The following is a 27,970-nucleotide window of genomic DNA, read 5'->3' on the forward strand; positions in this document are numbered from 1 at the left end:
CTGAACACATTTATGTAAATGTTCCCGAGGCTTCTGCATGAAGAGGCTTGGGGTACAATTGTTATTCTCTAGTGAAAGAAACCATTTTACCAGTTTGAATCTTTGCCTATTCCTTTTTATCAGGTCCGGGGTGAGAATTAAATTTTTATGTCTACAATTGTTTAGGTTACCATCCAGGAAAATCATTGCACATGGAATGAATAGCATTGTGCAAACTACATTATCTTGTTACTTTTGTAGAAATAAAAGCAGACAAGTTTGCCAACTCGCAGCAATATACTTTTTTTTTCTATTTGCATAGAGAAAACACATTGTTCTGTATGTTAGAGGCTGGAACTGCATGGAGCGGGGGAGTGGTAGGGGACCCCTAATCCTGGAAAGTGGTAATGTATCAAAGCACCAGAAAAGGGGGGCGAGAAGTGAAATTATCCCTGTCTCTGGACTATTGATGAGCAATCAGAAATTTAAGTGACTGTATCACAGTTAAATAATTAACAATTTAGAAAAAAATCAACACGGTGGTCTCCAAGTGACTTCTTTATTTCAATGAGTTTCTGACAAGCTCCCAGCAAGCAGGGAAGGTTATTCTTCTCTCAGACCACACAGTCTCTCTCTCTCTCTTTCACTGATTTGCAACCTGTGTTTTAGATTGAAATTTTTCCATGAAAGCAGAACCTCTGTGTGCTGGTAACAGTTGGTTAGCCTTGGATATGAAGCTTCACCCATTACCTTTTATGAGCTCATCCTAAAAGCAATTATTGGTATACCCAATGCAAGGAGCAGTTCAGATCCCACTGGAATGAAGAGACCATAACAAGCATTCCTTTAAAATCCACTCTATTCACAATGGATAGCTTAAAGAATATTATCACATCGCACACATATGCTTTGGGTGTACCTAAGCTCTGGAAATATTGCCGGTAGGAAATCTCAACTTGCAAAGGCAATTGTGGGTAGCCAATAACATTTATGTAAATAATTCTACATTAAGCCTTTAAATAACATTTCAACTTAAGTTTTAAAATATTGAAACTTGTCTCCAAATCCAAGGAATAACTGGTACTTCATAATTGTGTTTTCATAAATAATATATATTGTCTTTCTGGTTGATAGGGAGCATCTCCAATTTGGACAAAACTCTATCAGCAAATATTTGAAACCAATTTTATCTTTTAATTTTATTTTTTGGAAGAACACCCTTTTGCTTTTCAAATTAGGCTCTTAGTTTCATTCTATGAATTTACTAATATATATATATATCATATATTGATCTGGCACAAAGAGTTTATTAAGCAAAACACTAAAACATAAATATATATTCTTCACGAACATCAGTCTTAGGAAGAGGATTTTCATTGAAATCAACTACTGAATTACTTATTTTTATTATGGTCAGGTTTTTTTTTATATTTAATGTGCAATAAAAATGGTTTCAACATTTGAGAAGTTTGAACCAGATTTTTCTATGTTCTCTTTTATAGTCTCACAATTTTCACCTTAGAAGCCAATGTTTATCTTATAAAATGAAGGGCATCTGAATATATGTGAAATGCTTGCCTTGCATAGAAATGCAGTTTGTAAGAATATTAGCATTAAGTCAAAGATCAATATATTCCATTGAAACCTTTAACATAACAAAGTAACAAACAATAGTTTATAATCAAAATTGTAAAGTCAAAAGTTCTTACTTGTCCTTGGATTTTGAAACTGTTTGTCTATGATGCCAAAAGGGAAGCTAAAAACTAGGAATGCTGATTACTTAATCATTAAGCCTATTCCTGTTAACTTCTCTCTCGTGCTACATTCCATAAGTCCAAAAAAAGGGCACATTATGAAACCCTAAGCATTAAATACAGTAGAAGCAGGTCTGATCAACAAGGCATTTGCCACAAGGATAATAGCATTACAAGCATTCTCAATCAATAAGTTTTCTTTCTGTAGTTAACAGAGAGGCAAGCCATAAATCTCTAACTTAATCCAGCCAACGTAACTGCAAAATGCAAAAAGCTCCGAGAATGGTAGATAATAAAATTTTAAAAGCATAAAACCACAAATAAGCAGACCCAAAGCTCTTCACTCTGATAGTCCATACAAACAAGATTATAGGAGATAAAAAGGGGTGCTGATGAAAAAACAAAAAACCAAAAACCCAGAAAAAATAGCCCCAGACATGCATTAAGCTAGTTTGACAGCTCCATTGTTTGACCGGTCCCATTGTCAGACCCAAAGATGTATTCGGTGCTACAATGTCTGCTAGCAAATAAACAAAAGACCGCAGTTTGAAAAGCAGGGTGCCAATCCCATCATAATTCTCTCTCAGCTTCCCATAAGGTCAGCTGTGCCTCCTTCTTGGTCTACGATAGAACCCCAACACCCATGCAGGAAGCAGAGATCTGCTTCCCCACACATGCGGACCCAGGACGCCATGCATGAACAGAGGTCTCCAAACAGGTACACATTTTGGCAAACAGGATAAAGTGACCCAAACCTGATAACACGGGAGGAACTACTTGGGTGGCTTAAGTCCAGAATAGGGTGGTATTTGGAACGCAAGTCTAATATGGAGTCTCCTCAGCTCCTTTTTCGGTGATTATTCCATGCAGAGTGCGTAATAATGAAAGAGGCTTAGACATTGCAAAGGAAAAGACGAACCAAAAGCCAGATTCGGAACCTCTAAAACATCCACTGGCTGCTCATAGATAGCAGGGAGCAAATGCATGGTCTGCTTTCAAAAGGCAACTAGTACACACACAACTCCCTCACAACAGTCCTTCTCCTTTCTCTCCTGGCTCTCTCTCGCTCTCTCACGCAATCTCTTGGTCTCAATCTCATTTCCCTCTCTCTGTTTAGATTCTTTTTTCCCCTCTCCTTCTCTTCTAAGGATAAGGAAGCTGCTTGATTCAGGGCGAGATTAGTGTCTCCACGAGCTCTCAGAACTAGAAAAGCCTGTATTAAAAACAAAGGACCCAACAACATACCTTAAAAGCAGCTCCTCATTTCTCATAGTAACAGCGGATTTGGGACAGCGCATGCTTTCTACACTGATAGTCTCAACAAAAGCCAGTTGAGAAGTGCGCTCAAACATCAATGCCACAGCCGCTATTCACTGATGCGCCCCCTCTCCTCTCTCTCTCTCTCTCTCTCTCTCTCTCTCTCTCTCTCTCTCTCTCTCTCTCTCTCCACTCTTCTCCTCTCAGATGCTGAATAGGACAGAAAAAGGCTCCTGCAGACTCGCTAAGAAGAAATAATCCTCTCCGACAAGTTATGTTATCTAGGCATGTTTTTGCACTAGTATGCTGTGGCTTCCATGAAGAGCTTGTTTGCGTGCACTCAAGCCTGGCTGGCGTTGGTTCTCCTAATTACCATCTTAAAAACTGGAACGATTTTAAGCAACTCAGTGACCTTTCATACATAAAATAGCAAAACCAATCTCACAGTTTCACTATCAACTATCAGCGAAGCATCACAGAGGACTGAGATTTGAACAGGTCAGCGTGCTCAAAAGGGTTTTTGCCTCTCTTTTCTGGGACACTGCATTCACAGTTGGATTCATCTGTTCTCTTCTCTTGTCCTCAGAAAGAGTGACAAGGTCAAGACCCTTAGCCCCACCCTGGATCATAGATGCGGAGAGGAGAGCCTGGAGGACTCGGAAGTGCTTTAACTCTGTGCACGCCAGAGTTCTTACAAATTAGAGCTTCATTTACTGAAATCAGGGCATCAAAGAAACAGGCAACGCAAGGATTGTTTGGTCACACTGAATACCTCATTGACAGATATAGCAGCTTCATCCCCAAAAGGCCAATGAGTGGCTTTTTTTCCAAAATAAGAAAATTTGCTACTCTGCTTCACTGTATTCTCGGGGCTTTGCACGTAGAGTTCACCGGAGAAATACACACCCTCCTTCTGTTTATTGGAAAAGGAAGAATTCCACGCGTAATTACCCAAGCCAAACAGTAAGTTACACACACACACACAGAGAGAGAGAGAGCGAGAGAGAGAGAGAAATGCTATGGACTGAACAAGCAGTCCTCCAAAAGGGCAAGTTCAGACATCACCCCAGGGGGCGCATCCTGACCTTGGAAGTTGAGAACACTCTCAGCTTGTATGGAATATACTAGAACATTTCAAAACAGACCCGAGTCAACAAATACTTGTGTGAATCCTGAATGCTCACTGTTATCCTACATCAGCACAATGTGTATCTTTCCTAGAAAAATTCTAGACTAGAAACATAAATGAGAGTAAGAGTGAAGAAAGATAATGGAGGGCTTTTCCCCCCCCCACATATTTGAAGAGCAGAAGTCATATATCCAATATCTTGCAAGGTCCCTGGCTTTTAAACTTGGTCTTAGTCCCTCTGGGGACATGGTGCTTTGGAGAGGGAGTTGAGGAAATAATTCTGTAGTAGTCTCTGCTACACAGTTAAACTATGGAAGTAAATAAAAGGATAGCCAGCTGCCATTCCCATTTCTACACATCAGTAAGACATGGCGAACCACTTAGCAAAGGTCAGGTCCTGAAACAAGAGATTTATCTTGACGACAACTCCATTTTTATACCTCTTTGCTTCCTTACAGGATACGAGAGTCACAGAATGAATATACGAAAATGAGTGCCCTTGCCAAGAATGCTGTCGTATGAAATCCAACATGTCCCTTTGAAGTAGGAAAAGCATCATGTAAATTAACTTGGATCCAGAGAGACCTTGGGGAAATAGAGTGTGACCCTCTTCCCCTTGTGGCTTGTGCTGGGTGTTGGAGCGGAAGGCTCTTGGCCTCTCTGTAGCTCTCTTTGCCCTATAGTTAAATGAAGCCAAAGGCTGCTAATTTATTTTAAAGGACGTGAAGAACCTGTAATAAAACTGGGTGTGTTTGGTCAGTGTAAATATTAATAAAAAGTGGAACGGTTGTATGAGTATCCGACAAAAGTTTGGTAGGAAAGAGCAAAAATACAAGGCTCAGGTTACTGCTCTGATAGTCCATGCAACTCTTCCTACATTTCAATAAACTATAAATCCATCCATAGTAGTAACGACCAGAATTGAACCAAACCACTGAATCTTTTACATGTAGCCACTTCCTTTGTAAAGCTGAGACCTAACTAACGGGAGCACCACTGAGGTAAAGGCTCACTGCTCCACCCCAATTCTATCAAGATGACAGACTGAGGACCTTGTGCATGTGCTGAGGGTGGGATTGTTAAATGAGTGGATAGAACATGGATGTCATTTAAAATATTTGCATAGTGTATAGGAAGTTTGTGACCCCGAATGTACAACGAATTAACCTCTGTTCTTCCTTACACATCCAATAGGCTTCCTTTCTCTCAGCTTGAGTCTTCTTACTGAATATTGATCAAATAAGTATTTGTTAAAAAATAAATTACCATTTTAACCATTGAAACGGGGGAAAGGTTTTCAAGGTTTGCATTTTTCTTTATAAATAGGAAAAAAAAAACTTCCCCACTTTAGGTATGAGTTGGCACAAACGACAACTCAGGAAAGTTCCTTTCACACTAGTGTGCTCTAAACTTCGAGGTCTCTTTGTATTTCAGGCATCCCCCAACACTGATAGAGGTGGCATAGTGTTACACTGTCACCCACAAAGTTCAAGTGCAGAAAGATCAGGTGACTTGCCTACAGAAACACAATAATGACGAAGCTTGGGAACTCTGTCCACTGCATCTTTGACACAGAGCTTGGCTTCTGGACACACTGAGCAGGGTACGGCCTCTAGGGACACTTAGTGTAAGGGACCTGACACTTCTGTGATAGTGGCAGCCTAAGAAAAGAGCTAGTAAGTTAGTGAAAACTTGCTTAAAAGTTTACTCCTCTGATCCCAGTTTTATATCATCAATTCATTTCAAGCTTTATTACCATTGAAGATTAAAGCCACATAGACTAACTTACTCTTGAGGGCAAATTATTATTTGGGTCATCAACAATAGTTAGTTTTAACAGTCTTGATTATTAAATTAGGTTTGTAGGGGAAATTTGTTTGAAAAAATTGTAGCAGCAATTAACAAGGAACAACAACAAAAACATAAATTGTTTCAGTGCCTTCTATATTCAAAAAGACATTTTTCACTTCATATATTAAACCTTTAACTAAGAAATCAAATTTGGCAAAAGACAAGCTGGGAATGTGTTGTGATGTGGGGAATATTGATAAGAGTGAGAACCGGCCAACTTCTTGATCTTTCTTGATTTGAACTTCCTAAAAGTTTTTTGAAAGGTAAATTATATGTGAGTTTATTTCTGTTACAATTTCCAGAATCAAAAGCTAAATTTTCACATGCTGCATTAATGATTCCAACTGTTTTCCACCTTCTGTGCCTTGTCTTTGCATCTTGACATTTACATTGCAGAAGTAATAAAAAGGCACCATTTCAATAGGCTTGTATAATATGGGGAATGTTAAGGATGTAGGGTCTCTGCAGAACAGAATCCTTCTTTGATGAAATGTGGAGCGCTATGAAAACATGGCCTACCTCTCAGGTCCACATCCTCAAAGGAGAGTCTTGAAATGCTAGGGCACCTAGAATACTAAATTCAGTTGGTTGCAAATTTCAAGTGTTAACAGTTGTTTACCCCTGGCATATACCTGAAGGAATGTAAGTGTGTATACAACAGATATATTTGTACATGTATGCTTATTGTGGAACTTTTCACAATAGTCGAGACACAGGGCTAGTTTAGTCGAGACACAGGGCTAGTTTAGATGTTTGTCAACAGATGGCTGGGCAAAGAAAGTATGGTATAGACATACAATGGAGTTTTATATAGGTGTAAAGAAGAATGAAATTGTGCTACTTATAAGAAAATGGATGAAACCAAAGATTACCTTGTTAAGTGAAATAAGCCACACTTAGACAGATATTCCATGTTTTCTCTCATCTGATGAATATGGATTCAAAATCTATATTTACATACATGTGTATATAAAATACACACATACGTGAAAGTAAAAGTAAATTTTGTGATGGAAAAATAAAGGGATCTTAAGGAAGAACAAGAGAGGATAATGGGAGAGGAAATTAAAAGGGAAACTATATTGCAAGGTTTTTTTTAATATGGGAAAGATATATACACATATGTACATATACATACATACATGGAGAGGGAGGTGATTTAAAAAGGTGATTTTGGGCAAATATGAGCTAAGTATAATGACACACATAGATGGAAGTGTTATGGAGAAAGCCATTTTTGTATCCGTACTAAACATTAATCTAACAAAAGCAATGGAGAGTTGGGGAGTTGGTTCTGTTGGTAAAGTCCCTTCTGTGCAAGCCTCAGATCCTTAGTGAGCACATACAAGCAAGGCCCACCGGAAAAACACCTGTGACACCAGCAGCAAGAGAGTGGGGAAACAGATAGATCCCTGTAGCTCCCTGGCTAGTCACTCGCCCCGCTGAGCTCCACGCTCAGAGAGAGCTAATGTCTCAAAAAACAACGTGAAGAGCAAACTAGGTAGATGTAGAGCTGTGGTCCCTACACAAATGAGCATGCTCATATGACCATGTACATATAACACATACAAACACAAACAATGGAATTACTTGGTCTTTTTTGTTTTCTTGGGTTTTTTGTTTGTTTTGTTTTTTCCAGATAGGGCTTCTCTGTGTAGCCTCAACTGTCCTGGACTCACTCTCTAGACCAGGCTGGCCTCAAACTCAGAGATCCTTCTACCTCTGTCTCTCAAGTGCTAGATTTAAACGCCTGGCTCTTGGTCTTTTTAAGAAACACTTACTACATAAGCAAAAGGATCTGAGATAAAGCCCCCAACACTTACATAAAATCTGGGCATGACCATCCCTGTTACCCCAGCACTGACAAGTGAAGGCAGGAGAATCCTGGGAGCTTGCTGGCCATCCAGCCTAGAGGAAATAGCAAGCTTTAGGTTCAGTGAGAGAGTCTTTCTCAAGTGAATATGGTGGGGATGATACAAGAAAGTATCTCCAATTGTCTTCTGGCTTTCCATGTGACCACATGGGCACATATACATATACAACACACACACACAACAGACATATCTATAGCACATATATATAGAGACACACACATACAAGAAACATACTATATTGTTACCAGAATACACAGAAAATTTGCAACGTAAATATGAAGTAAATGACTGAAGTCTAAAAGAACTAGATTTCCAAATACCAAATGCAGTACACACAGTGGGTTCTTAGTAACACTGATAAACACATGTGCAAGTTGTCGTAGTGGGCAAACAAATGTAGTTTCTTTCATTTTTTTCTTTCTTTTTCTTTTCTTTTCTTTTTTTTTTTTTTTTTTTTTTAGTTTCTTTCATTTCTGCTGATATTGAGCAAAAGACACAAGATCTCTTTGACTTAAGCTTGCCAGCCTCAGAGGCAAAGTTTAGGTTGATGTAATGGGGGTCAAGCTAAGAATTTATCTCGGGGGTGAGCCAAGGGTAGACCTAACAGAATATGCTACAACCCTGTTCATTCAGACTGCACTACTTTCAGCTTGCTGGTGCAGAAGTAGGGTTACATAAAAAGCCACAGGACATCGGTCAGAGCAGTCGTTCAAAACTGATAGTTGGTCCAATGCAAAATCACAATAGTTTAGTAAGCAAGTGTTTGATGGTATCCTGAAGACCCGTCTGAGAGTCCCCTTCATACGAGCACTCATGAATTACCCGAAACTCTCACTTCAGAAGCAGATGGCAGCCCACGTACTGACAAGAAGTGGCTAAATTCCAAACGGCTTTCCTTGTTTAAACCCATTGGACCACTTACTCATTTCAAAGTGAAGATGCTTGCTAGGGTGAATGGGACAGGTGAATGAATAATTAGCAAGAAGAACTGTAATGCCCCTCAAGTTGAAAGTGATATATTTATCAATAAGTATGCATCCATAATACACCATGAAGTACTTAGGACTCCTAGAAGTCTCTTCGAACTAGGTGTTAGGTGGATGTAAGAAGAGGTATTATAAACTAATAATGATGGCTTGCTCTAACGAAAGCAGACATCAAACCTTGGAGAAATGTGTCTGTCCACTAAGGGCAGAATGTAGATTTCTCAGTTAAATCAACAACCATATGCAGCCCAGTTGATAAAATAATTGGCTGTGAACTCTTACCATTCACTTAGCAGACAACACTTTCAAAATCGAACAATCATTTTTGGCTAAATGGTTTGCCAAGGATGAGCCTCGGGCAGCTCCACAGGACAATGTTCTAGAGGTAGGTGGTGGCAACATTTGCATGGAAATGTGCCAGGTATATTCCTGCCATCTGTCTCACATTGATTTACTTATGTGTGTGTGCGCACACACACGTGTTCACACTCAGTATACTTACAGAAGTCAGAGGACAATGTTGGTTCTCTTCCTCTGCTATGCAGGTCCAAGAGATCAATCAGGCTTAGCTACAATTCTCTTGCCTACTAAGACATCTTGCCTGTGCCGTGCCTGCTATTTTTAAGAAAGCCACATGCATAAGCAACTGCTTTTCTGCTTGTTCAAATGGCCAAGTCGGAGGCACTATGCACTGTGATCACTGTCCACGTACTGGTAAAGGGCACACAGATTTCAACGCGCTTGGGGAAGCCCCCTCTCTCGGTTGTCTCCATCCTAGCACATCCCGAGAAGTCAACTGCACAGCACGAACAACGAGCATTATTGGGGCTGACCAGAACTGCCTTTCAGAAGAGAGAGACCGGGATAACAAATCACATGGGGAAAAAAATAAAAGGGAAACCACGATGGTCTAGGGAAGATGGTTTTGAACCTATGGCAATGCACTCATGTCCGTCACAGTAGTGAGGCGATGTGAGGGTTACTTTTCCTTCTTTGGCACCTTCTGAAGTTAGGTTATTTGCTCGTTTCTTTGCTGTTCTTTCTAGCTGAACTTCAGATGCTTAGACTCAGGAAGACACTCATTTGATTGCCATCACAGAACACGGGGAACATAGGGTAGATACTTTATAAATTCATGTCCGGTGGCTCCAATTCCCCTGAGCATTATCTGCTCTCACTGACCAGCTGTCATTTTATACTATTTCTAAAAGTCTTGTCAGACCCCGTGAAAAGTAGCCACTGAGTCGTTGGGCAAGAATCTGAGAGGTCCAGAAGATTAGAGGTGCTCCGTTCCTAACTTACAGGACTTTCAGGTACCTAGAGTTTGAATACTAAGTGTCATTTTACATGTTTGTTTGCACTTTAATTTAATTTATTTTAATTTATTTTGTGTCTGTGCATGAACCTGTGCTTGTATGTGTGTATGAGTGTGTGCCTACCACAGCAACACAAGTGGACATAAGAGAAAATCTGTGAGACTTAGCTCTCTTTCTTCACCCTGTGGGATTCATGGATCGAACTCAAGTCGTCAGGTTTGCCAGCAGTGGTATTTACGTACCAAGCCACTTTTCCAGCCCAAAGCTGTGTAACTTTCAAACAATTATAAAGAGGCGAAACTGCATTTCTTTCATTGCTTTCTATAGATGGGGGTGTTTGGGGTCTTGATAAGTCACATGCTGGCATAGGGCTAGATGAGACTGTCAGAACCAGGAACAATGGGAGCGGTGGGGTGGTTTGGGTAATATCTTGGAAAGAAGCCAGAATAGTTAAAGTCAAGGAAGAAAAATTAGAAGCTGAACTCCCCCCCACTCTTGGTTCTAAAAGTGGTTGGCATGTGCAACTAACTCTCTAGTTCGTTGTGAGCATGGCACCAAGGGTTGACCTCAGCCCACTTCTTTCAATGTATCTTGTATCTAGGTCCTTCTCACTTCACTGGTTCTACGGAAAGTTGCGTTCTTACCTGCTCTTCCTGCTGTTGAAGACAGGACATGCTATTAAATGCCACATGCATGTCCTGAAGTCAGTCCCTAATGAATCATAGCCTTACATTTTAAAGCGCTTTACATTCGATGCTGCTTTGCATCACAGGGGCAGGCGTGCAACGTTTTGGATTCCTTATTATCGTTAAATATGTTAGTATAATTAGAATATATGTAGTGAGTGTCCTAAGAACACGATTAAGTCAGACTTCTAAATAACACTCCTGACCAGTTAAGCAGAGACGCAGAAGTAATGAAGACAAGGCAGAGGATGGTTAGAAGCTGAGTGAGGACGGGGAGTGCATTTCACGCTGGGAACTTTGGCAGAAAGAAGGCACAGAAAGTTCTAGGCTCTAGAAAGATAACTCTGTTTCTAGTGTGGAGTGTGAACCAAGAACAGGATTGGGAAGGAAGCAGAGGGGAGGTCACTGTGCAGATAACAATGGGCAGGCCTGTAAGGGAGGTTCTCCTATGAATTAGCCACTGTGTATTTGCTTGCCTGGGTGAGGTGTTCCACTGAAGATCAAATCACTAAATTCAGTAAATACAAAGTAGCATACTACACCTATGAAGAGACTGCTTGCTTTTGGAGATTGTGGAAAACCCAAGATAACAAGCCTAATAGACAGCAGAATGGGGAGTGAAGCCCAATTGTTTTCACCATCCCATTTCTACATAATTAGCAGCTGTGGAAAGAGAACTCATACACCCCAGAGTGGCAGTCATGATGTAAACAGCAGATTAGGTGGGAAGAACACAACAGAGGAGTTGGGGCTAAGTTCTGATGTTTTTATCATGGACCATTTGGCAACTGATGTTATTGCTGACTGAGAAGGACACTGGACATACAACACACCACACATACACACACACACTGAAAATCAGGGTGGATGAGGAAGCTATTTGGATTCATTGAGAACAGACTAGTGAGTATGTCCACAGGCAGATCTGAGCTCAGGAGGCAGTTGGCAGCAGGGCTGTGGGTGAGATCAGCCAGAAAGAGAAGAGAGAGTAAAATAAGAAGAACTGGGTTAAGACCAGAATCCCAAGCAAATCAACAGCGGAGGAGGAGGCAAAGGAGGTCGCTTCAGTAAAAAAGAGCTAAATACATTGCAGAGAAGCATAGATCTAGTGGAAGGGAGAAAGCATATTCATAAAAAGTTCTTTGTTAGCTCATCCTAAGTGATAACAGGAGTTATGTGTTTGGATGCTGGTTGGAAAACAAAGCAGGGCAAATGAAAGGCAGCAGAGTGTCAAAAGCTAAAAGCGAACTAGAACGATAAATAAAAGCCAGTCTACTTTTGGCTGGAGTAGTCTGTTTCTGGTGCACAAACGTGCTGAGAAAGGAGGAACAGCAATGGGTAGAGGCACATCTCATAGGTAAAAGGAAAAGTCTAGCTTGACTAGACTCTAGCCAAACATTTAGCTACTTGCCCTGACCACTGAGATATATATGAACGTGTTGAGTTGTCCGCCACCATCTCTTCCAGTACATAAATAAAAACAGCCAAGGTGAAGGGGCTGAGGCAGGAGACTGCCTCCTACTTTCAGGAGGAGGAAAACAATTATGTATAACAAAGACACATACTTCTGACAGGCATGTGGAAGCCCATATTTAAAAACAAACAAACAAACAAAAAAAACCACACAAAACAACAGCAAAAGTAGTTTTTGAAGGTATGTGTGACCTCTGTCTGATAAAGATTTCAAAAGTCAAAGAAATCATAAACTCTAAACTTAAATAAAACTCTCTGTGTCACTCATAAAATTTAAAGTATTATGCCATTAAAGGAAAGTAGCTGTAAGTGTTCACCTCGCCAGTATCGAGAGATTGAGCTTCTACAAGCAATCAGCATTCAGATCAAAACATCCTGGTTGCTTGGGGGTGTGGCTCAGTGGTACAGGGCCTGCTCAGCATCTGTAAGGCCCTAAATTTCATCACCAGGATTTCAAAACACCAAACCAAACCAAACTAAACCCTTGTGTCTATTTTTGGTTGTGTAACCAAAGCATGATTTGTTGACTATAAATAGAAATGATCTAGAATGGATGCAAATAAAAACTAGCAGAGACGCTGAGGGCAGTCTGAACAATACTTTCTCTAGAATGTGCCCAATTCCATGCCCTTCTAATTCAAGTCACCGTGAGTCTAAGGCAGCTCCCAATGACTTGCTGGTCTCTTGGGTTCTCATCACTCTTATGCATTCAAATCAGAGTCAGTTAGCATCAAAATATGGTCATAACTGTCTCCAGCTGAAAACTCATCACAACTTCAAACTTTCTGCCCCTTTTTACGCAGTTCAACCCACGTAAGATCCACCTCTACTCAAAGGACCACCACCTATGGTGTCAGCTTATCTGTTAGATGTCTCTACTGGTTTATTATGCTCTTTCCACTTTGAACTTCTTGCCGGCCACATAGATACTATTTCTCTTTCTGCTGTGCTTTTGTTCATACTGTTTTCTAACCCCACGAAGCTTTCGTGGTTACCAGCACCTCACTAGGTACATTTTTGTCCATCCTTCATGTCTTAGCTTACCTACCATAGCTCTATGCACAGAGTAAATGCTAAGAAACATTGGCTATTGATATATACAAGTTGAGACCATCACCTCAATGGCAAATGACATACAAAGATTCTCTAATACAATCTGTGTTTTTAAAGAAGCCAAAATTTGCGATGACCAAATTTTCCGAAGGACTGCAATATTGCCTCTCTAAAACTGAATTGCATCATGTGGCATTCAAAAGCAACACTAGACACAGCCTCTGCCTTTGAGGAATTAATAATCAAGTTGGAAGAGGATAAGTTTCAGGTGAGTTGAACAATATAACCTCTCATACTGTAAAGTTGTATGAGCCGCCAGAGCTCTAAGGCACAGCATATGATAAGAGTCAGCGCAAGCAGACGAGCGGATAAGGGAACATACTGTACATACACAGAGGAGCTTCATTGCCTGTGAAGGATGAGATTATGGCATTTCTGAGCCAACAGATGATACTGGAGCTCATCATGTTAAATGAAACAAGCTAGACCCGGAAAGACAAATAGCACAAGTTTACTCTCAAATGCAGAATATTGATTTAAATTTATTTACATATATCTAATAATATCACAGTAGAGAGGGGACTATATTTAGGGAGAAAGAGTGTAAAGTGTGGGAGAAAAAAAAGAGAAGGTAGGAACAACAATAATAAATGCCCCATGTTTTCTTTCATATAGATTGAAACACTAATACTTATATATAATGAAATAGAAGGCAGACTTTGTGAGGAAGGGGACTAGTAGGAGTTGGGGAGGAAAAATGAAGTGCTGGGGGATTAATATGAGCAAAACACAAGGGTATATGTGTGGAAATGGCATAATTGGGCACGTAATTTTTATACTAACTAAAAATAAGTTAAAATTTACCAGAAAATAACAAATAAGCACATAAAACAGAGAAGTGTAAAATGTTAGTTAAACAAGCAGTGGCCTTGGGATAAGCTTGCAGGGAATGCTTTCATTTGATTAAGCCATGTGTGGAAGCAGTGAGGAGCCCACTCAGAGGTGACAAGTCTTAAGTTAGAAGAGAGGCCATGAAAGCAAGCCTGAGGAGAACAGCATGGGCAGCCAAAGGTAGAAAATAGATACTTGCAAGACCACACTGTGGATCCTGTACACTGGGAAAAGAAGTTTGTGTTTGATATAGTAAGGATGGATACCTCCATGGAACTTCTGGGTCAGTAAATGACAATATTCTCTGAACAAGACAACAAAGAGGAAAGCAGATTGGGAAACAGGTATCATAGAGACAACATAATATCCCGAAGGGAACATTGAACTCTTAAACAGGAAAAATATCCAGACTGTGACCATGGTGAGATAAAAGAAAGGCCTGGTAGCCTTTAAACAGACATAATAAAACATCCTCATCTCCTAATCACTATCTTACCAATGACAAACCCCAGCTCTCTATCTCTAAAACTACCCAGATGCATGTATTATTCAGCTGGGGCCGCTGTTATAAAATACCACTTACCAGGGTGTTAAACTATACAAATGAAATTCACAGAGTACTGGAGGCTGAAAGTCAAGACCAAGGTGTTATCAGGACTGTTTCTTTTTTCTTTTTCCTTTTTCTGAGCATCTTTTTTTCATTGTGGTAGCATTTTTCGCTAAGCCTTTCCTCTTCTTACAAGGCCAGCAGTCCCCTTGGCTTGAAGCCCTACACCTATGACTTTGGTAAGCTTAATTACCCCTTAAAAGTACTCTCTACATACAGTCACACTCTGAGGTACAGGAAGTTTGGGCTTGAAAGGCATTAGAGGGGGATTATTATATGGGGTATTTCTATGTCCTCTTCCAAACCTACTTATCCCTACCTTATCATCTATCCTATCTATGTGTCTGTCTATGTATCTATGTATCTATCTATGTGTCTATCATCTATCCATCTGTCTATCTACCTATCTGTCCAGCCTTCCATTTATCATCTACCTATTAACTCTCCTCATTATTCTATGCCTTTGATTGCCTAACTCCTGATGATGTATGCCTTTTCTGAAATGTTTCATTGCAATTTCTCTAAATATCGAACAGACTGCTCTTGCACCATTTTCATGCTTCATTGTCACAATTTGTGTGGAAGATTGGATTATTTTGGCAATTTTTCATGCTCTGCCCCAGTCATGTGACCTTATAGTGCACTAAAGTGGGTAGGCTATGTGTATGCACTCTACTGGGAGTGAGCTTGCCAACAGGACCTGCTTCAGCTATTAAAATGTAAGTAGACATTGTGTGAAATGTTCCTGTATAGATACGGGCTTTTGGCTGTTGTGGCCCTTAATTATGAAAACATGCACCAGGGAATCTGCTGCCCTATCCATGTGAGCTCCAGAATACACAGATGAAAGATCTGGGCATATTCTATAATGGGAGCCAAACACAGCTGACTCATAGCCTGAAAGAGAACCACCCAACCTGGATGTGCCAAACCACCCTTGGTCTGAAGGCTTGCAGATGTAAGAATAAGCATTTACTGCTGCAAGTCACCCAGGCATGGAAGGATAGGTGCAGAGCTTATTGTAGCAATTGACTGGTCAACTCATTTTCTTGTATCTGCTTGCTTCTTGAGAACAGAGACCACAGTGACAATTTACACAACTCCAGTGCTTGCAGAGGTGACTGATGCACAGTCACTGCCCAGTTGTGCTCACCGCACAACAAGATAAGCAATCAAATTGAAGCACGATGAAGAAAGGTGTGACAAAGCCATGTTTTAGGAAACAAATGGATAAATGCACGGGATGAAAATGAAATGAGAGCTGGTAGTCAGCATCATTTTAATCCCAAGCAATTATGGGATTAAAAAGTGATTTGCAAAGAGGATGGAGGATTTGAAACTAGTCTTGGCTTTGGTATGATGTAGTAAGGCATTGTCTCAAGTTGAAAACAATCATCACCAACAATAACCAAACAACAACAAAAATTCACATTAATAGAAATTGAGACGAAAACCAACAAACAACAAAGCATGATTTGTCTGTTTTATTCAGATGATCACAGACTAGAGCTGTAGCTCAGTTGGTCCAGTGCTTGCCTAGTAGGTACAAAGCCCTCGCTCCATCTCCAGCACTGGACAGGGTGGCACACAACTGTAACCCCTGTACTCGGAAGGTAGAGACAAGGGGATCAGAAGTTCAAGGTTATCCTCAATATGTAGCAAGTTTGAAGCTACACTTGGCTACACGAGCACTTTGTGTGTGTGTGTGTGTGTGTGTGTGTGTGTGTGTACACTCAGATCATCAAAGATTCCAGATTGCAGCAGTGTCATGTGACAAGCAAACAGAACACCATTACGGCTCCCCAGCTACTGAAGTTGTCTTTTGGTGTCATTTCTTGCCTATCAAGCTGTTGGGATGGCTGCAGCTCCTGCCTATAGCCACATGGGATATCAGGGAAGTGAAGGACAAAAGAGTGACACTCCACCAAAGAATTAAAACAAAACAAAACTGTAGGAAAATAAAACTTTATTTATTCTCCCATCAAACAACTTTGCTTCTAGGTAACCATCTCTTTTGATCTGGAATCTATCTCCCTTGATCTGCTGATGGCTTTTGTTCCTGACAAACAGGTATGACACTCCATGTGAACCTCTGGAAGGCCTTTGGTCCCCGGAGGTCTCTGCTGCCTGTCCTCCTCAACCTCCTCAGTAAGGGATGTCCCAACAGGGACATTTGTCACATTCCCTTAGTATGTGTGTCATTAGCCTGTCATCAGAATGGCTTCTTAGGAGACAGCTTGAAGAATTCCTAATGTATTAGCTGTCTTCAACTAAGCTTTAAAATTTTCTGTCTTACATTGAACAGATAACACACATATGTACAATGTGCATACACATACAAAACCAATGGTACTTACATGTCTTCCACTGTGCTTGGGAGAACAAAGAAATGGCATGCCTTCTGTTTGCTGTCAATCATAACCCGAGATTAAAGCTGCTGTTTAATGCATTCAAAAGTTACACATGCCAAACTCAGGCTTTCTCTAAGCTCTGAACTTCAAAAGGAATATTTTATAAGGAACACACACACACACACACACACACACACACACACACACACACTTACAGGCAAAACAACACTTAGAGAGGAATTGTAAGCATTAGAATACATTCCATTTTCATGTCTATAAATGAAGTCTAGTGACAGAACGCCTACAAAATCATTAGGGTTATGCAAAGCCACAGAGAATTCAAACTGCCCCCAATGACAATACACCATGTCAACACAAGAAGAAAAGCATTAGTTGGCATGCGCGTGGGCAATTTTCTGAGTCCCACTTCCAGGCTGATTCAGACTGAAACCAATCTTGTTTTGTAACAATTATTTATCCAGAACCTTCTAGAACATCATTTCCTCCCTCAGCCTATATTTAGCATCCTGCTACAAATGGAACTTATCAACATAATATACTGAATTCCCACTGAGCATACAATATTATATTACTAAAACTTTACTATTAAAATGTTCTTAATTTAGATGCCATTAATGCAGATTTAGTGACAGTTTGGACATAGGGCATGATTTTTTCTAAAAATAATGTTTATTGTTTTTAATGATCATAAAAGCAATGCATGTTCATAGTGTTGCTTTGAAATACCAGTAAATATAAAATAAATAACTGTCATCATCTATAGCCAACCAGAAAGAGACTATTTAACTTTTGCTATGTTTCTTTTTAGGCATTTCAATGTATATATTTCATCTTTCCAAATACAAGATTTGCATAGTATTGATTAATTAGAAATTTTTTTATCTTTAATCGATGTGTGTATCTGTGTGGGGGGTTGTGCACACGGATTCTGTGCTCATGGAGGAGAGTTGAACTTATGTGCAGCTATGGGTACTCTGACATGGGTACTGCTTTGGGTCCCCTGAGAAAGGGTTATTCGCTGCTAACTACTGAGCCATGTTGCTTCATTTCATTGATACCCTGTAACATATTAATCTGTTTCTTAAAGTGTGTTGTTAAAGATACCTTAACATCACTGAGATGGAAAGTCTATTTAAATATTTATTTACTTTATTTGTGTGTGAGAGAGAGAGAGGGGGAGAGAAAGAGGAATAGAGACACAGAGAGACTGTAGGAGAGTGTGTACGTATGTATCACCTATGAGTGGATCCTTGCAGAAGAAGAGGACATGTGATCCCTGGATCTGTACTTACAGGTGACCAGTGGGAATCAAGCTCTGGACCTCTGTAGGAGCAGCAAGTAGTTTGAACCACTGAACCATCTCTTCAGCTCAGAAAAAACAAAACCTAAACTAGTGGTTCTCAACCTGTGGATCATGACCCCTCCGGTAACCCTTTATCTTCAAATATATATACATGATGGTTATAACAGTAACAAAATACAGTTATGAAGTAGCAGGAAAAAGGATTGTACAGTTGGGGGTCACCACAACATTAGGAACTGTATTAAAGGGTCATAGCTTTAAGAAGGTTGAGAACCACTGTCTTCAACAATAATGCTGGTAGCCATGTCTCATTTTCTTTGGAGAGAACTATTTTAGGCTTGAGCATACATTTCCAAATTGCGCTGTGGAAAATTTACACTTGCTGACACACCCTCCCCGGTATAATTCATGCCTTTCTGGTCTCTGAAGCACACTATTATTTAATTTTACATTTGCAAGTATGATGAGTGAAAACATATTACTTCACTGTTTTATTTGCATTTTTTGAATATTAGTGAAGGTGAATATTTCCCCCAATGGTATTGTCATTTGTCTACCTTTATGACAAGTTTATGTATCTCAGCCATAAACCAGAGATTTTTAAATGGAGTTGTAACAATCTGATGTATAGCTTTTCTATAGGTTTTAAGAAAGGACTTTAAAATAATCTCTAATTCATTTACTTTATTATATAAACAAAGATTATGGTTATTTAATTTATTTTTAACAAAAATTACCTGCCAATGAAAGATTGGTATTTACCTTTATATTTTTTTGTTTGTATTTTCATAATTTGATTCATGTACATTTAATTTTGATGCTTGGGTTAAGGCAAAGTTGCAACATCAGTTTTTCTTTTTTCCTATGTATGTCACTTTATTAGTATTGTTTATTGTATGACCTATTTTCTAGTGAAGGTAAGATATATGTCCTTGTTTATTAGATTCCATGCTTCTGAATTCAACTGCCATTTTTTGCATTTAAATATGAGAGTTTAGTGTTGTTTTATAACATCTGATTATCCCATTGTTGTCTCCTTTCAAGGAAAGCGTAAATCATTTTCTCCATCTGAAATAACTCTACTACATTGTTTTCTTGAGGTTTGGGGAGAGCCTGTGCATGCTACAGTCTACCACTGACACACACCCACAGTCATTCTTCCAGCTTTTAATTGGCATTTGTAGTTAGAGACAAATTAACACCTTTATAGTTCTTGCTTTTTACATCTAGAAGCAAAGGTAGCCATTAAATCTACTAAAATCTTAATGCCTTCTTTCTTAGGAAAGACATATTTACTTCAAATAGTTCCCATATCAGGGGGTTATTGATTAAAGTACTTGTATAATCTCTTTGAATTGTTCCAGATTTTTAGTTGGGTTTTTTTTTTTTTTTTAATTTTTGTACTTACGTTCATCTCCTTTTCAAGTGAGGGAATTTTTATCTTTGTGTTTCTAATGAGCATATCTGTCATTTTAATTAAATGGCTTTTTATGATGATAGGACCTTCGAGAGCATTAATTAACAAATGATGATAAGTTGCACCTTGTCCATCTCTGATCCACTGCTTGGTTTAAGATGAATGTCTCTTATCATGTTTTACAAGTTGGTATCTACTTGGCATCTTTAAGCTTCGCTCCCATTTTAGGGACAAGACCTAGTTTTATTGAGAACTGCTTCTGAGTTTTTCTTAGTGTCTTGCAAAATGATTTGTTACACTATGTTATACATTATAATTTTAAAACAGCCTTTTATATTGTTGCAAAACTATATTAAATTGTGGGTTATGTATGATTCTTTCAATGTACAATTCTATCTTTGTATTATGTCAAGGGCCCATATATTTAAACATCATCTTATCTAGAAAGCTCAAAGAATACATTCCTTTTTATATTAAAATGTTAAAGGCAAATGATGTAGTTTGACTAAATTTAGGAAACATATTTAAAATAGTCTCATTATAATATTCCTATTTTCTTAATATACTACACTCACGTGATGTATATATATTATATATGTATATATATTACATATAATACGCCTTAGCTTATTATAATATTTATAATAATACTTCTCATATGAAGAATTCTAAGTTTGGAATAGACTTTTAAGTTAGTGAAGTTTTAGAGCATTCCTAAAAACTATAAAACAAACTATCTCTAAAGAATCGTCACACACGTTTTCACTCCGGACTGATGAGGTCACTTTAATTTATCAGCCATTTTGCTGCTTGTGTTTTGGAATCGAGAGTCTCTGCACCTTGCCAATCTTAATTTCTTTCATTAATACCTTGAGACATGTTTCAAGTGGTGGAGTCAAATTGAAATGGTGGAACTAAAATTAAAGATGCCTATTGCCAAGAAGGCTGTCCATGGCTGACCTTCAGGAAAATCTCCTGATGACTTTCAGCTTCCTCCCATAAAGTAAACAATTTACACTCCTCTCAGCATTCCTTTAACATTTCCGTCAATTACACCTTACATGGTGCTTCTCTACTTTGCCGAAATACTTAAAGCTGGAGTCAGTTTTCTTCCTCTTTTGTAGGCTCATGCCCATCCCTTCTGTGAACAGGGATCCTTGACTGCTGTACTTCTAGTTACATCCTATCCTAGCAACAAACTGGCCACAGTGATGAGAGAGCCAAAGAAAGATCAGTGGAACTCTTCATTAAGGTTCTATCATAGACACTGTAAGTGCTCTTTCAATTGCTTGAATTCATTAATCCAATTTAATTTAAAAATTACTGAATAGTTCATGTATGAGGCAGATTCTTAATTTAATAATATGATACTCTTTTCTCTTTTAGAGTTCTGCTAAAAGTTTAATTTCTACTAGTTCAGTATCAATATCTAATTAATTTTAATTTTAAGCAATGACTTAAAATTCACCCAGTATGTCTTTTAAATTTCCATGTTATGTGTTTGTCTTATAGAAAGCCCATAAATTTCATAAGTTAAGTGACAGTAAGAAGACAAAGCCGATAAATATTTATGAGATTAATCAAATTTGCATAAAACTGGTCATGTCCACATTATAAAATATCACTTCTCAATATTAGAGAGTAAAACATTCCACTGACAATTTTATATATTTCAGAGTCTAGCCAATTATAAGAAATTTAATCTTTTGAATTTTTCCTTTATAGTTTAAATATAGAAAACCTATTCTTGTTCTTCAAGATTTATACCAACAATATAGAAATTCTGTTACTTTATACTATAATGAAATCAATAAAAGGTGAAATGAATCAATCATCAATGGGACATTTCAAAGATTTATCCAAAAATGATTAGAATTCCCCTCTCAAAGTCAGTGAAGTTTCTGTATTTTGATCTCAACACACAACTATTTTCACTAGAATTTTTATCTGGCAAGTATACAAAATTCCTAGATTAGAAGCTCAAGAGGGTAAATTCTACAAACAAACGTCATCTTTCATATGGTTGGACAGGGCAATTCCTACTGGCCGGGAGCAATTATCAGTATAACCATCACCATAGTAACCCTTAGACTCAGCTTTGCAGGCATCCATTCACTGGTTTTTAGAGAGATGAAGGAAAAGGAGAGGGAAGGAGAGAATGGGGAATTTGAGCATTCAAAGTGGAGAGCCTCAACTTTATTTTACACATTACTACAATGCCAAGGGCAAAGGTTTAAAGATGGCTGCTGCTGGTTCCACACTTCACTAAGGATGCTGTTTCTAGCATGAACCAGACTCCCACACACAGCATCAAAATCACAAAAGGAAACTTGTACAAGATGATTACCAAGCACATATATCAAGACAATGTGTGCTTTGTGATCAATTAAAATGCGAGAATAGTCTGCAGTGAGGTGCCTTACAAAAGGGCCTTTCTTCTCAGTGCTTAAAAAAAGGCAGATCCATCAAACTTATGATAATGCATTGCCAGGATGATTTAATTGTCAATTACAAATTACTTAAATGTACTTTAATGATCTATATAAAGCCTTATTTTTTCCACTAATAGCTATTAATGGTTGTTAAAGAAAATGAAACCACTTTACTGAAACATAATGTAGGGGTCTATTAAGAACAAGTTTTCAAAATGATAAAATATTATCATGAAAATGTGAACTCCTGTACTTTTTTATATTCTCATATAGGTCAGTCTTCATCCCACTGAACATTTCCTTCAAATTACATGCAATTACAGTTTAGACATCTTTATGTATATTATAGCTAAAATACATTTTACCCAATTCCCAGTCAGAATGCCTTTTCAGAAGTTGGAAATGGAGTGAGAGCAACCTATGATTACATTTTCTCAAGAAGCTTTTGGAATGCTTGTCATTAGAGTCAGCGCGAGTGACCACACTTGCGCCGGCTTCTGTTCGTCTTGGCTCTGGTCCCTGTTAGCTTTTAAAACTTTTGATGGTATGAATGAAGGAAGCATTTTGTGTTATCTCTAATGGTCAGCATTTAGCCGTTTCAAGGTACATGTTTGCCTCACGGAAGAAATGTACTGTCTCAGAAAGGCACAATCCACATGCATGGATGAAAATAATATTGTAACAACACTGAAGTTCTTCATAATGGAATCAAAGTACAAGGCTTTTTTTTTTTTTGAATAATCATTTTGTAGTCAAACTATTATTTGCTAGTGACCCGCTTGTACACCTGACTTTCCTGCATGTGCTTCCTTAAATGGGGTGGTGGGGGCGGGGCACGTTATTCTTTCATCGTGAACACCGCTGCACCCACATTCCCGAAACCATTCTCACGTGTGTCTCTTCTCCGTGCTCTAAGATGTTCACTAGACAAGGCTATCGGGCACAGGGAATTAAACCTCACTAGAATCAGAATCAAACAGACATACCACAGCACCCACAGGCATTTCAAGACTTAAAGGACCCATTTATTTGGTAACCATGGGCAGTTAAATTAGGCAAATAGTGAAAGAAATACAGCTGTTTTGGATTTGCAGCTGTCCCACCTGGCTGTCTACACTGATCATACGGAGTGGCCACTGAATCGTCATCACTCGACCGAGCATGAATGGATGTGCAAGTTTTGGACTAGGAGAAAGTCTGAAATCCAACTGACTCAATAAAAAAATCCATGTTTCATTTTTTAACACTCTCTAATCTAACCACCTAGGAGAAACATTTTTAATTTGGGGAGAAATTTCTGACAAAAGCACCCTCCTAGTCCTCGTTGTTTTCGTTACCATCACAACATGTGTCAGTATTGCTTCGTGGAGTCAGGTAGCATTTACGTTAAAATATTTAAGACATAATCCAAATGCATAATGGTCCTTAGCATTGAAACTTGTTGGCGCACATACGCTTGGATTTCCTTTTGAGAAATTTGGAAAACAGAAAGAAGTTTCAGAGTTAGGAGCACTGGGGACTTCTCACGTTTGGGTTAGAGAGGCACTGCAAGTTGTGAATGGCCTATTTTCACATCCCCTCAGCTCTGACCTGAAGGAAGCTGGGTCCCCCTTGGACTAGGCTTATTTTGTGATCTAAGCCACAGTCATTCAGCTGACATCAGGATTACTTTTCTCACAGCCATTTTAAAGCTGATTGGTCTATCAGGCACTTGTCAGTGTTCCTTTTCTTGTTAATAAGCTATCCCCTGAATCTGTGTGGCCTTTTAAAGCCTCAGTTTTCTCATCAATAAATGAAAATGATATAATTTTACCTGCGTAATAGAGTAAAGAGGACTAAATAAGGAAATGCATGAAAGGGTTTGGCGCAATGCCTGGCACACAGAAAATGCAGCAGAAATGTTGGCTATTCATATTATTTTTTATTATAATATTGCAGTGAGAAAAATCTCAATGCAAAATGTAATAAAATTAGTGGCGTCTTAGAAAGGAAAGTAGCTATGGTGGCCGCTGTGGGAAATGCCGACTTTCTCTGAGACTCCGGAAAGACGGACTATGTGCATGGACAATAGAACGCTAGGTGCGTGCTTTTTATAAAACGGGTGTAAGAGCTCGGCATTTCAAAGCTACAGGCCACAAGCTGAAAAGTACTTGTGCCGATGTGGGTCCCCAGTCCTGAGTATGTTAATTACGTCACGTCCTGCCTCTGTTGTTTTTTACCGGTCTTACAGTGTGACAGTGGGTCACAAAATGTACGGCGAGAACCAATAAGTGTTCGGACGGGAGGATAAAGTACGGTGGGGTCACTCCCTCAACCTCTCTTCAACAGGCTACAACCGCCCCAACTCCAGAAAGGAGATCTTTGAGCGCAGGTGCTTCATAGAAGTCCTGGTTGTGAGGTAGAATCCAAGTGAGAGGAAAGGGACGAGATGAGCGAGGATTATTCATTCATTAGGCAGTGCTTACGGGGTACCTAATCCATTCAGGTTCCAGGAGTGAGGGTACCTACTTGCAGGGCCTGGGAGGAATGTGTGATGATCTTTGGTGTAAAGACATGGGAATCTTCGGGCGCTGTCATGGCAGATAATGAGCAGTGCAATTAACAGAAGGGGAAATAGTGGCGAGGAAAGACAGGGAAAGGGGATAGGTGGGGGACGTTTTGTGGAAGTTAGTAGAGACACACCTTTCTGAAGAGCCGGCATTAGAACAGACATGGAATGAGAAGAAGCCCAGTGCATGCCAGTTTGTGGGGAAAGACTCATCAGCGTGATCTAGTTACTGCATTTGCTTTTTAATTTCAGTTTTTTAGAACTTCATACCCGTGTACACTGTATTAAACACCGTCCAGGGAAAGCAGGGTGAGCTAAGCAGAGTGTGGTAGCTGGGAGAAAGGCTCTAGGGTACAGACTTCTACAAAAGTTTAACAGAGAGACGCCAGAATCTAACACCCAAATATAATGTCCTTTGACTGTAATATCCCTTCGAAAACAAAATCTGAGTAGAGGAAAGAAAGAAACAAGATGGCTCCTCCTTCAGAATACCTTGGATATCTGTAGAGGTGCAACTCCAGTTTGGGAAGAAAAAGCCCCATGTGACGAAGCTGAACGGAGGCTGGCCCACGTGAGACAGCCGTGTTAGCAGTTCGTTAGAAAAACAAGTCACGTGTCTTCTAGTTGATTTGTGAATGTTGATCTCACAGAATACAGATGCCTTGTCGTTTCTCCTGCTGTCTCTCTAAGTGCTGTCAACATTCCCTCTAAAAATAATAACTTGGACTTAAAAAACAAACCAACAAACGTGGGAACAAACACTATCTCTTCTTATAAAAAAAAAAAAAAAGGACATGGTTACACCCTAGGGTAGTAAGTCGCGTTTCCCCTTTTGTGTCCGCATAGTTAATATGCCATTCCTCACCATTTCAGATGTCCTTTAAATATGTTTGCACTCATTCTTTGAAAGTGTCATATGTGTATACAATATATTTTGATCTTATCCAACCCATGACTTTGCTCCAGTTGTCCTTGAAGCCCAGTAACCTGTTTCCATCCCAACTTATTATTATTAGCTTATTATTAGCTTCCTGAAGCCACTTAGTGTTGATCCCATAGGCATAGGTGTGGGGCCATCCACGAAGGTGTGGGACACCTAGTATCTGCCACATACCCCAAAGACAGTGACTCTCCCTTTTGTAGCAACCATCAGTTGCCAGTATTTTCTCAACTAGGGGGTGGGGGAAGCTTAGGAGCCCCTCCCCCCCATTCACAAGGGAATTTTGATGGGTTGTTTGTTTCTTGTGCAGGTCTTATGCAGGTAACCACAGTTGTTGTGAGCTCATGTCTATGCTGACCATGTTCTGTCTGGAAGACAGTATTTCATGGCTCTCCTCCCCATCTCTTACATTCTTTCAGCTGCTTCATCCTTCGGCCAGGTTCTCTGTACCTTGGATGTGGGGAGGTGATGCAGGTGTTTTAACCAAGTCTGCTCTCACTTATTTCTGCTCTCGTGGGCATCATCAACTTTGATTTGTTCTTCAGTGGGAGCACTTCCCATGTCATAAAATTATAATCCTGTGCCATTTATATTTAGTTAGGATAGCTTATAATTAGTTGAGAAATTTCCATGGCGTGCCCTAACCTTTCTCTTGGACATAGAGCCTGAAGTGTGACTGTTGGTGACTCATCCTCAGCCTGATTGTCAAGATGGAAGGCACATGGCTAGCACAAGCAGGGCAGAAAAAACAACACTGCCGTCACAAGAACCATAGTAGAGAAAGGACTCTGACCCACACTCCTTTTACGAACTCTCGGGCCTCATTGTGTCAATCACTTTCTGGAAAAATGAGTGAACTTGGCGTGGGGAAGCCTTGAGAGAGACTTTAAGAGCAGAGCTCACTGCCTCTGGAAACACAAGACTCCAGAACGGTTTCCACGGTCATGGAAATAAGAAGCTTGGAAAACTGAGAACAGGGGCAGGGTGGACACACACTCGAGTCCTGCCAAGGAGCCCAACTGCCCAGTCAGGAGTTTCTAAAACAGCAGGCTGTGTGCTTACAGAGAGCTAGCTCTGCCTTGCTCACAGATATAGCTGGTAACTTTCCCCCTATCTGACGGCAGTGACAATATCATCAGACACAGGGATTTAAAAATTTTTCTCCTTCATAACTTTCTCTCCTCCATTCACACTTAGTTTTGTGGTTTAGGGCAATAGAGTGAGGACATAAGTAACTAGCAGTTGCTGAGTTATTCAGTGTTCCCACCAGGTGATGGCTAGATATGGCACTGGTGGTCGATTCCTAAGCCATACTCCACATTGCTTTTAGTGCATTCTTGGCATGCATGGGAGAACTAGTGTTCTAATTCAGCTAAGAGTTCTGTATGCTGCTCAATTTATTGTTGTCTACCACTTTTCTTGTTTAAAATATATAAACCTCTTTGAGACCAGAGTGCCATCAGGAATGTTTGAGCTCTGACTGTCTTAATTAGGGAACAGTCACAGTTACAAAACAAAATAAAATTATAGAAAAAAACTTTCAGAATTAACCTGCTTAAAAAAAAAAGAATCAACTAAGCTTAGGAGCACGTGCCTGTAATCTTAGCGTTTGGAGGTAGAGACAGGAGGAGTAGGAACTCAAAACCAGCCTTGGCTATACTTTGAGTATGAGGCCAGCCTGGGCTACATGAGAACCTTTCTCATATTTAAATAGTTTGATTGTCTTCTCCCATAAAACTAGTAAGAAGTGTTCAAAGATAATGAAATGGTTAAATTGTGGCAACGATGGGTTTTACATCACCTTTTTAGACTATTAGTCTAAAATGGGATATTCATTTTCTGAATAACAGAACAATGGTATAAAACCAGTATCTTGCGAAAGCTGGAGATGTTTTGAGAGCAATTGCATGGCTTTCATTTCTGAATTACATAATTTCAATGTGAGTCAAGTACAGTAATTTCATAGAAAGAGTTTTATAAATCTATTATCAACTTCAAAGAAGAATCACCTAATGTTAACTATCTCTGAAAAAAAAAACACTTTATGCTTTCTTACTACATTAAGTTCTTTATAATAGCAAAATAACAGCTACATTGGTTGG

At 39.4% G+C, this 27,970-nt stretch overlaps 1 protein-coding gene and 1 long non-coding RNA gene across 20 annotated transcripts in view; one reads left to right on the forward strand and one right to left on the reverse strand.

Moving 5' to 3' along the window:
• The window catches only part of Celf2 (CUGBP Elav-like family member 2), an 860,969-nt gene that overhangs the window by 344,157 nt on the left and 488,842 nt on the right, over positions 1–27,970 (reverse strand). For 6 of the 19 annotated variants that reach the window (XM_060372826.1, XM_060372815.1, XM_060372824.1 and 3 more), the window contains exon 1: positions 2,979–3,138. The exons of 10 other annotated variants lie outside the window; for them this stretch is intronic. In XM_060372826.1, coding sequence (XP_060228809.1) covers positions 2,979–3,085 — 107 coding nt within the window. In that variant the 5' untranslated portion in view covers positions 3,086–3,138. Of the gene's footprint in view, positions 1–2,488; positions 2,759–2,978; positions 3,139–27,970 lie in introns of those variants that run through there. 3 more of the 19 variants (XM_060372821.1, XM_060372820.1, XM_060372808.1) reach the window with 2 other exon arrangements.
• Positions 2,355–5,590, forward strand: LOC132649275 (uncharacterized). The gene is made up of 3 exons (XR_009587722.1): positions 2,355–2,451; positions 3,198–3,953; positions 4,578–5,590. It is a non-coding gene; the product is annotated as an uncharacterized LOC132649275 (long non-coding RNA).

This window comes from Meriones unguiculatus, chromosome 19 (genome assembly GCF_030254825.1).
Source record: "Meriones unguiculatus strain TT.TT164.6M chromosome 19, Bangor_MerUng_6.1, whole genome shotgun sequence".
Classification (NCBI taxonomy): domain Eukaryota; kingdom Metazoa; phylum Chordata; class Mammalia; order Rodentia; family Muridae; genus Meriones; species Meriones unguiculatus.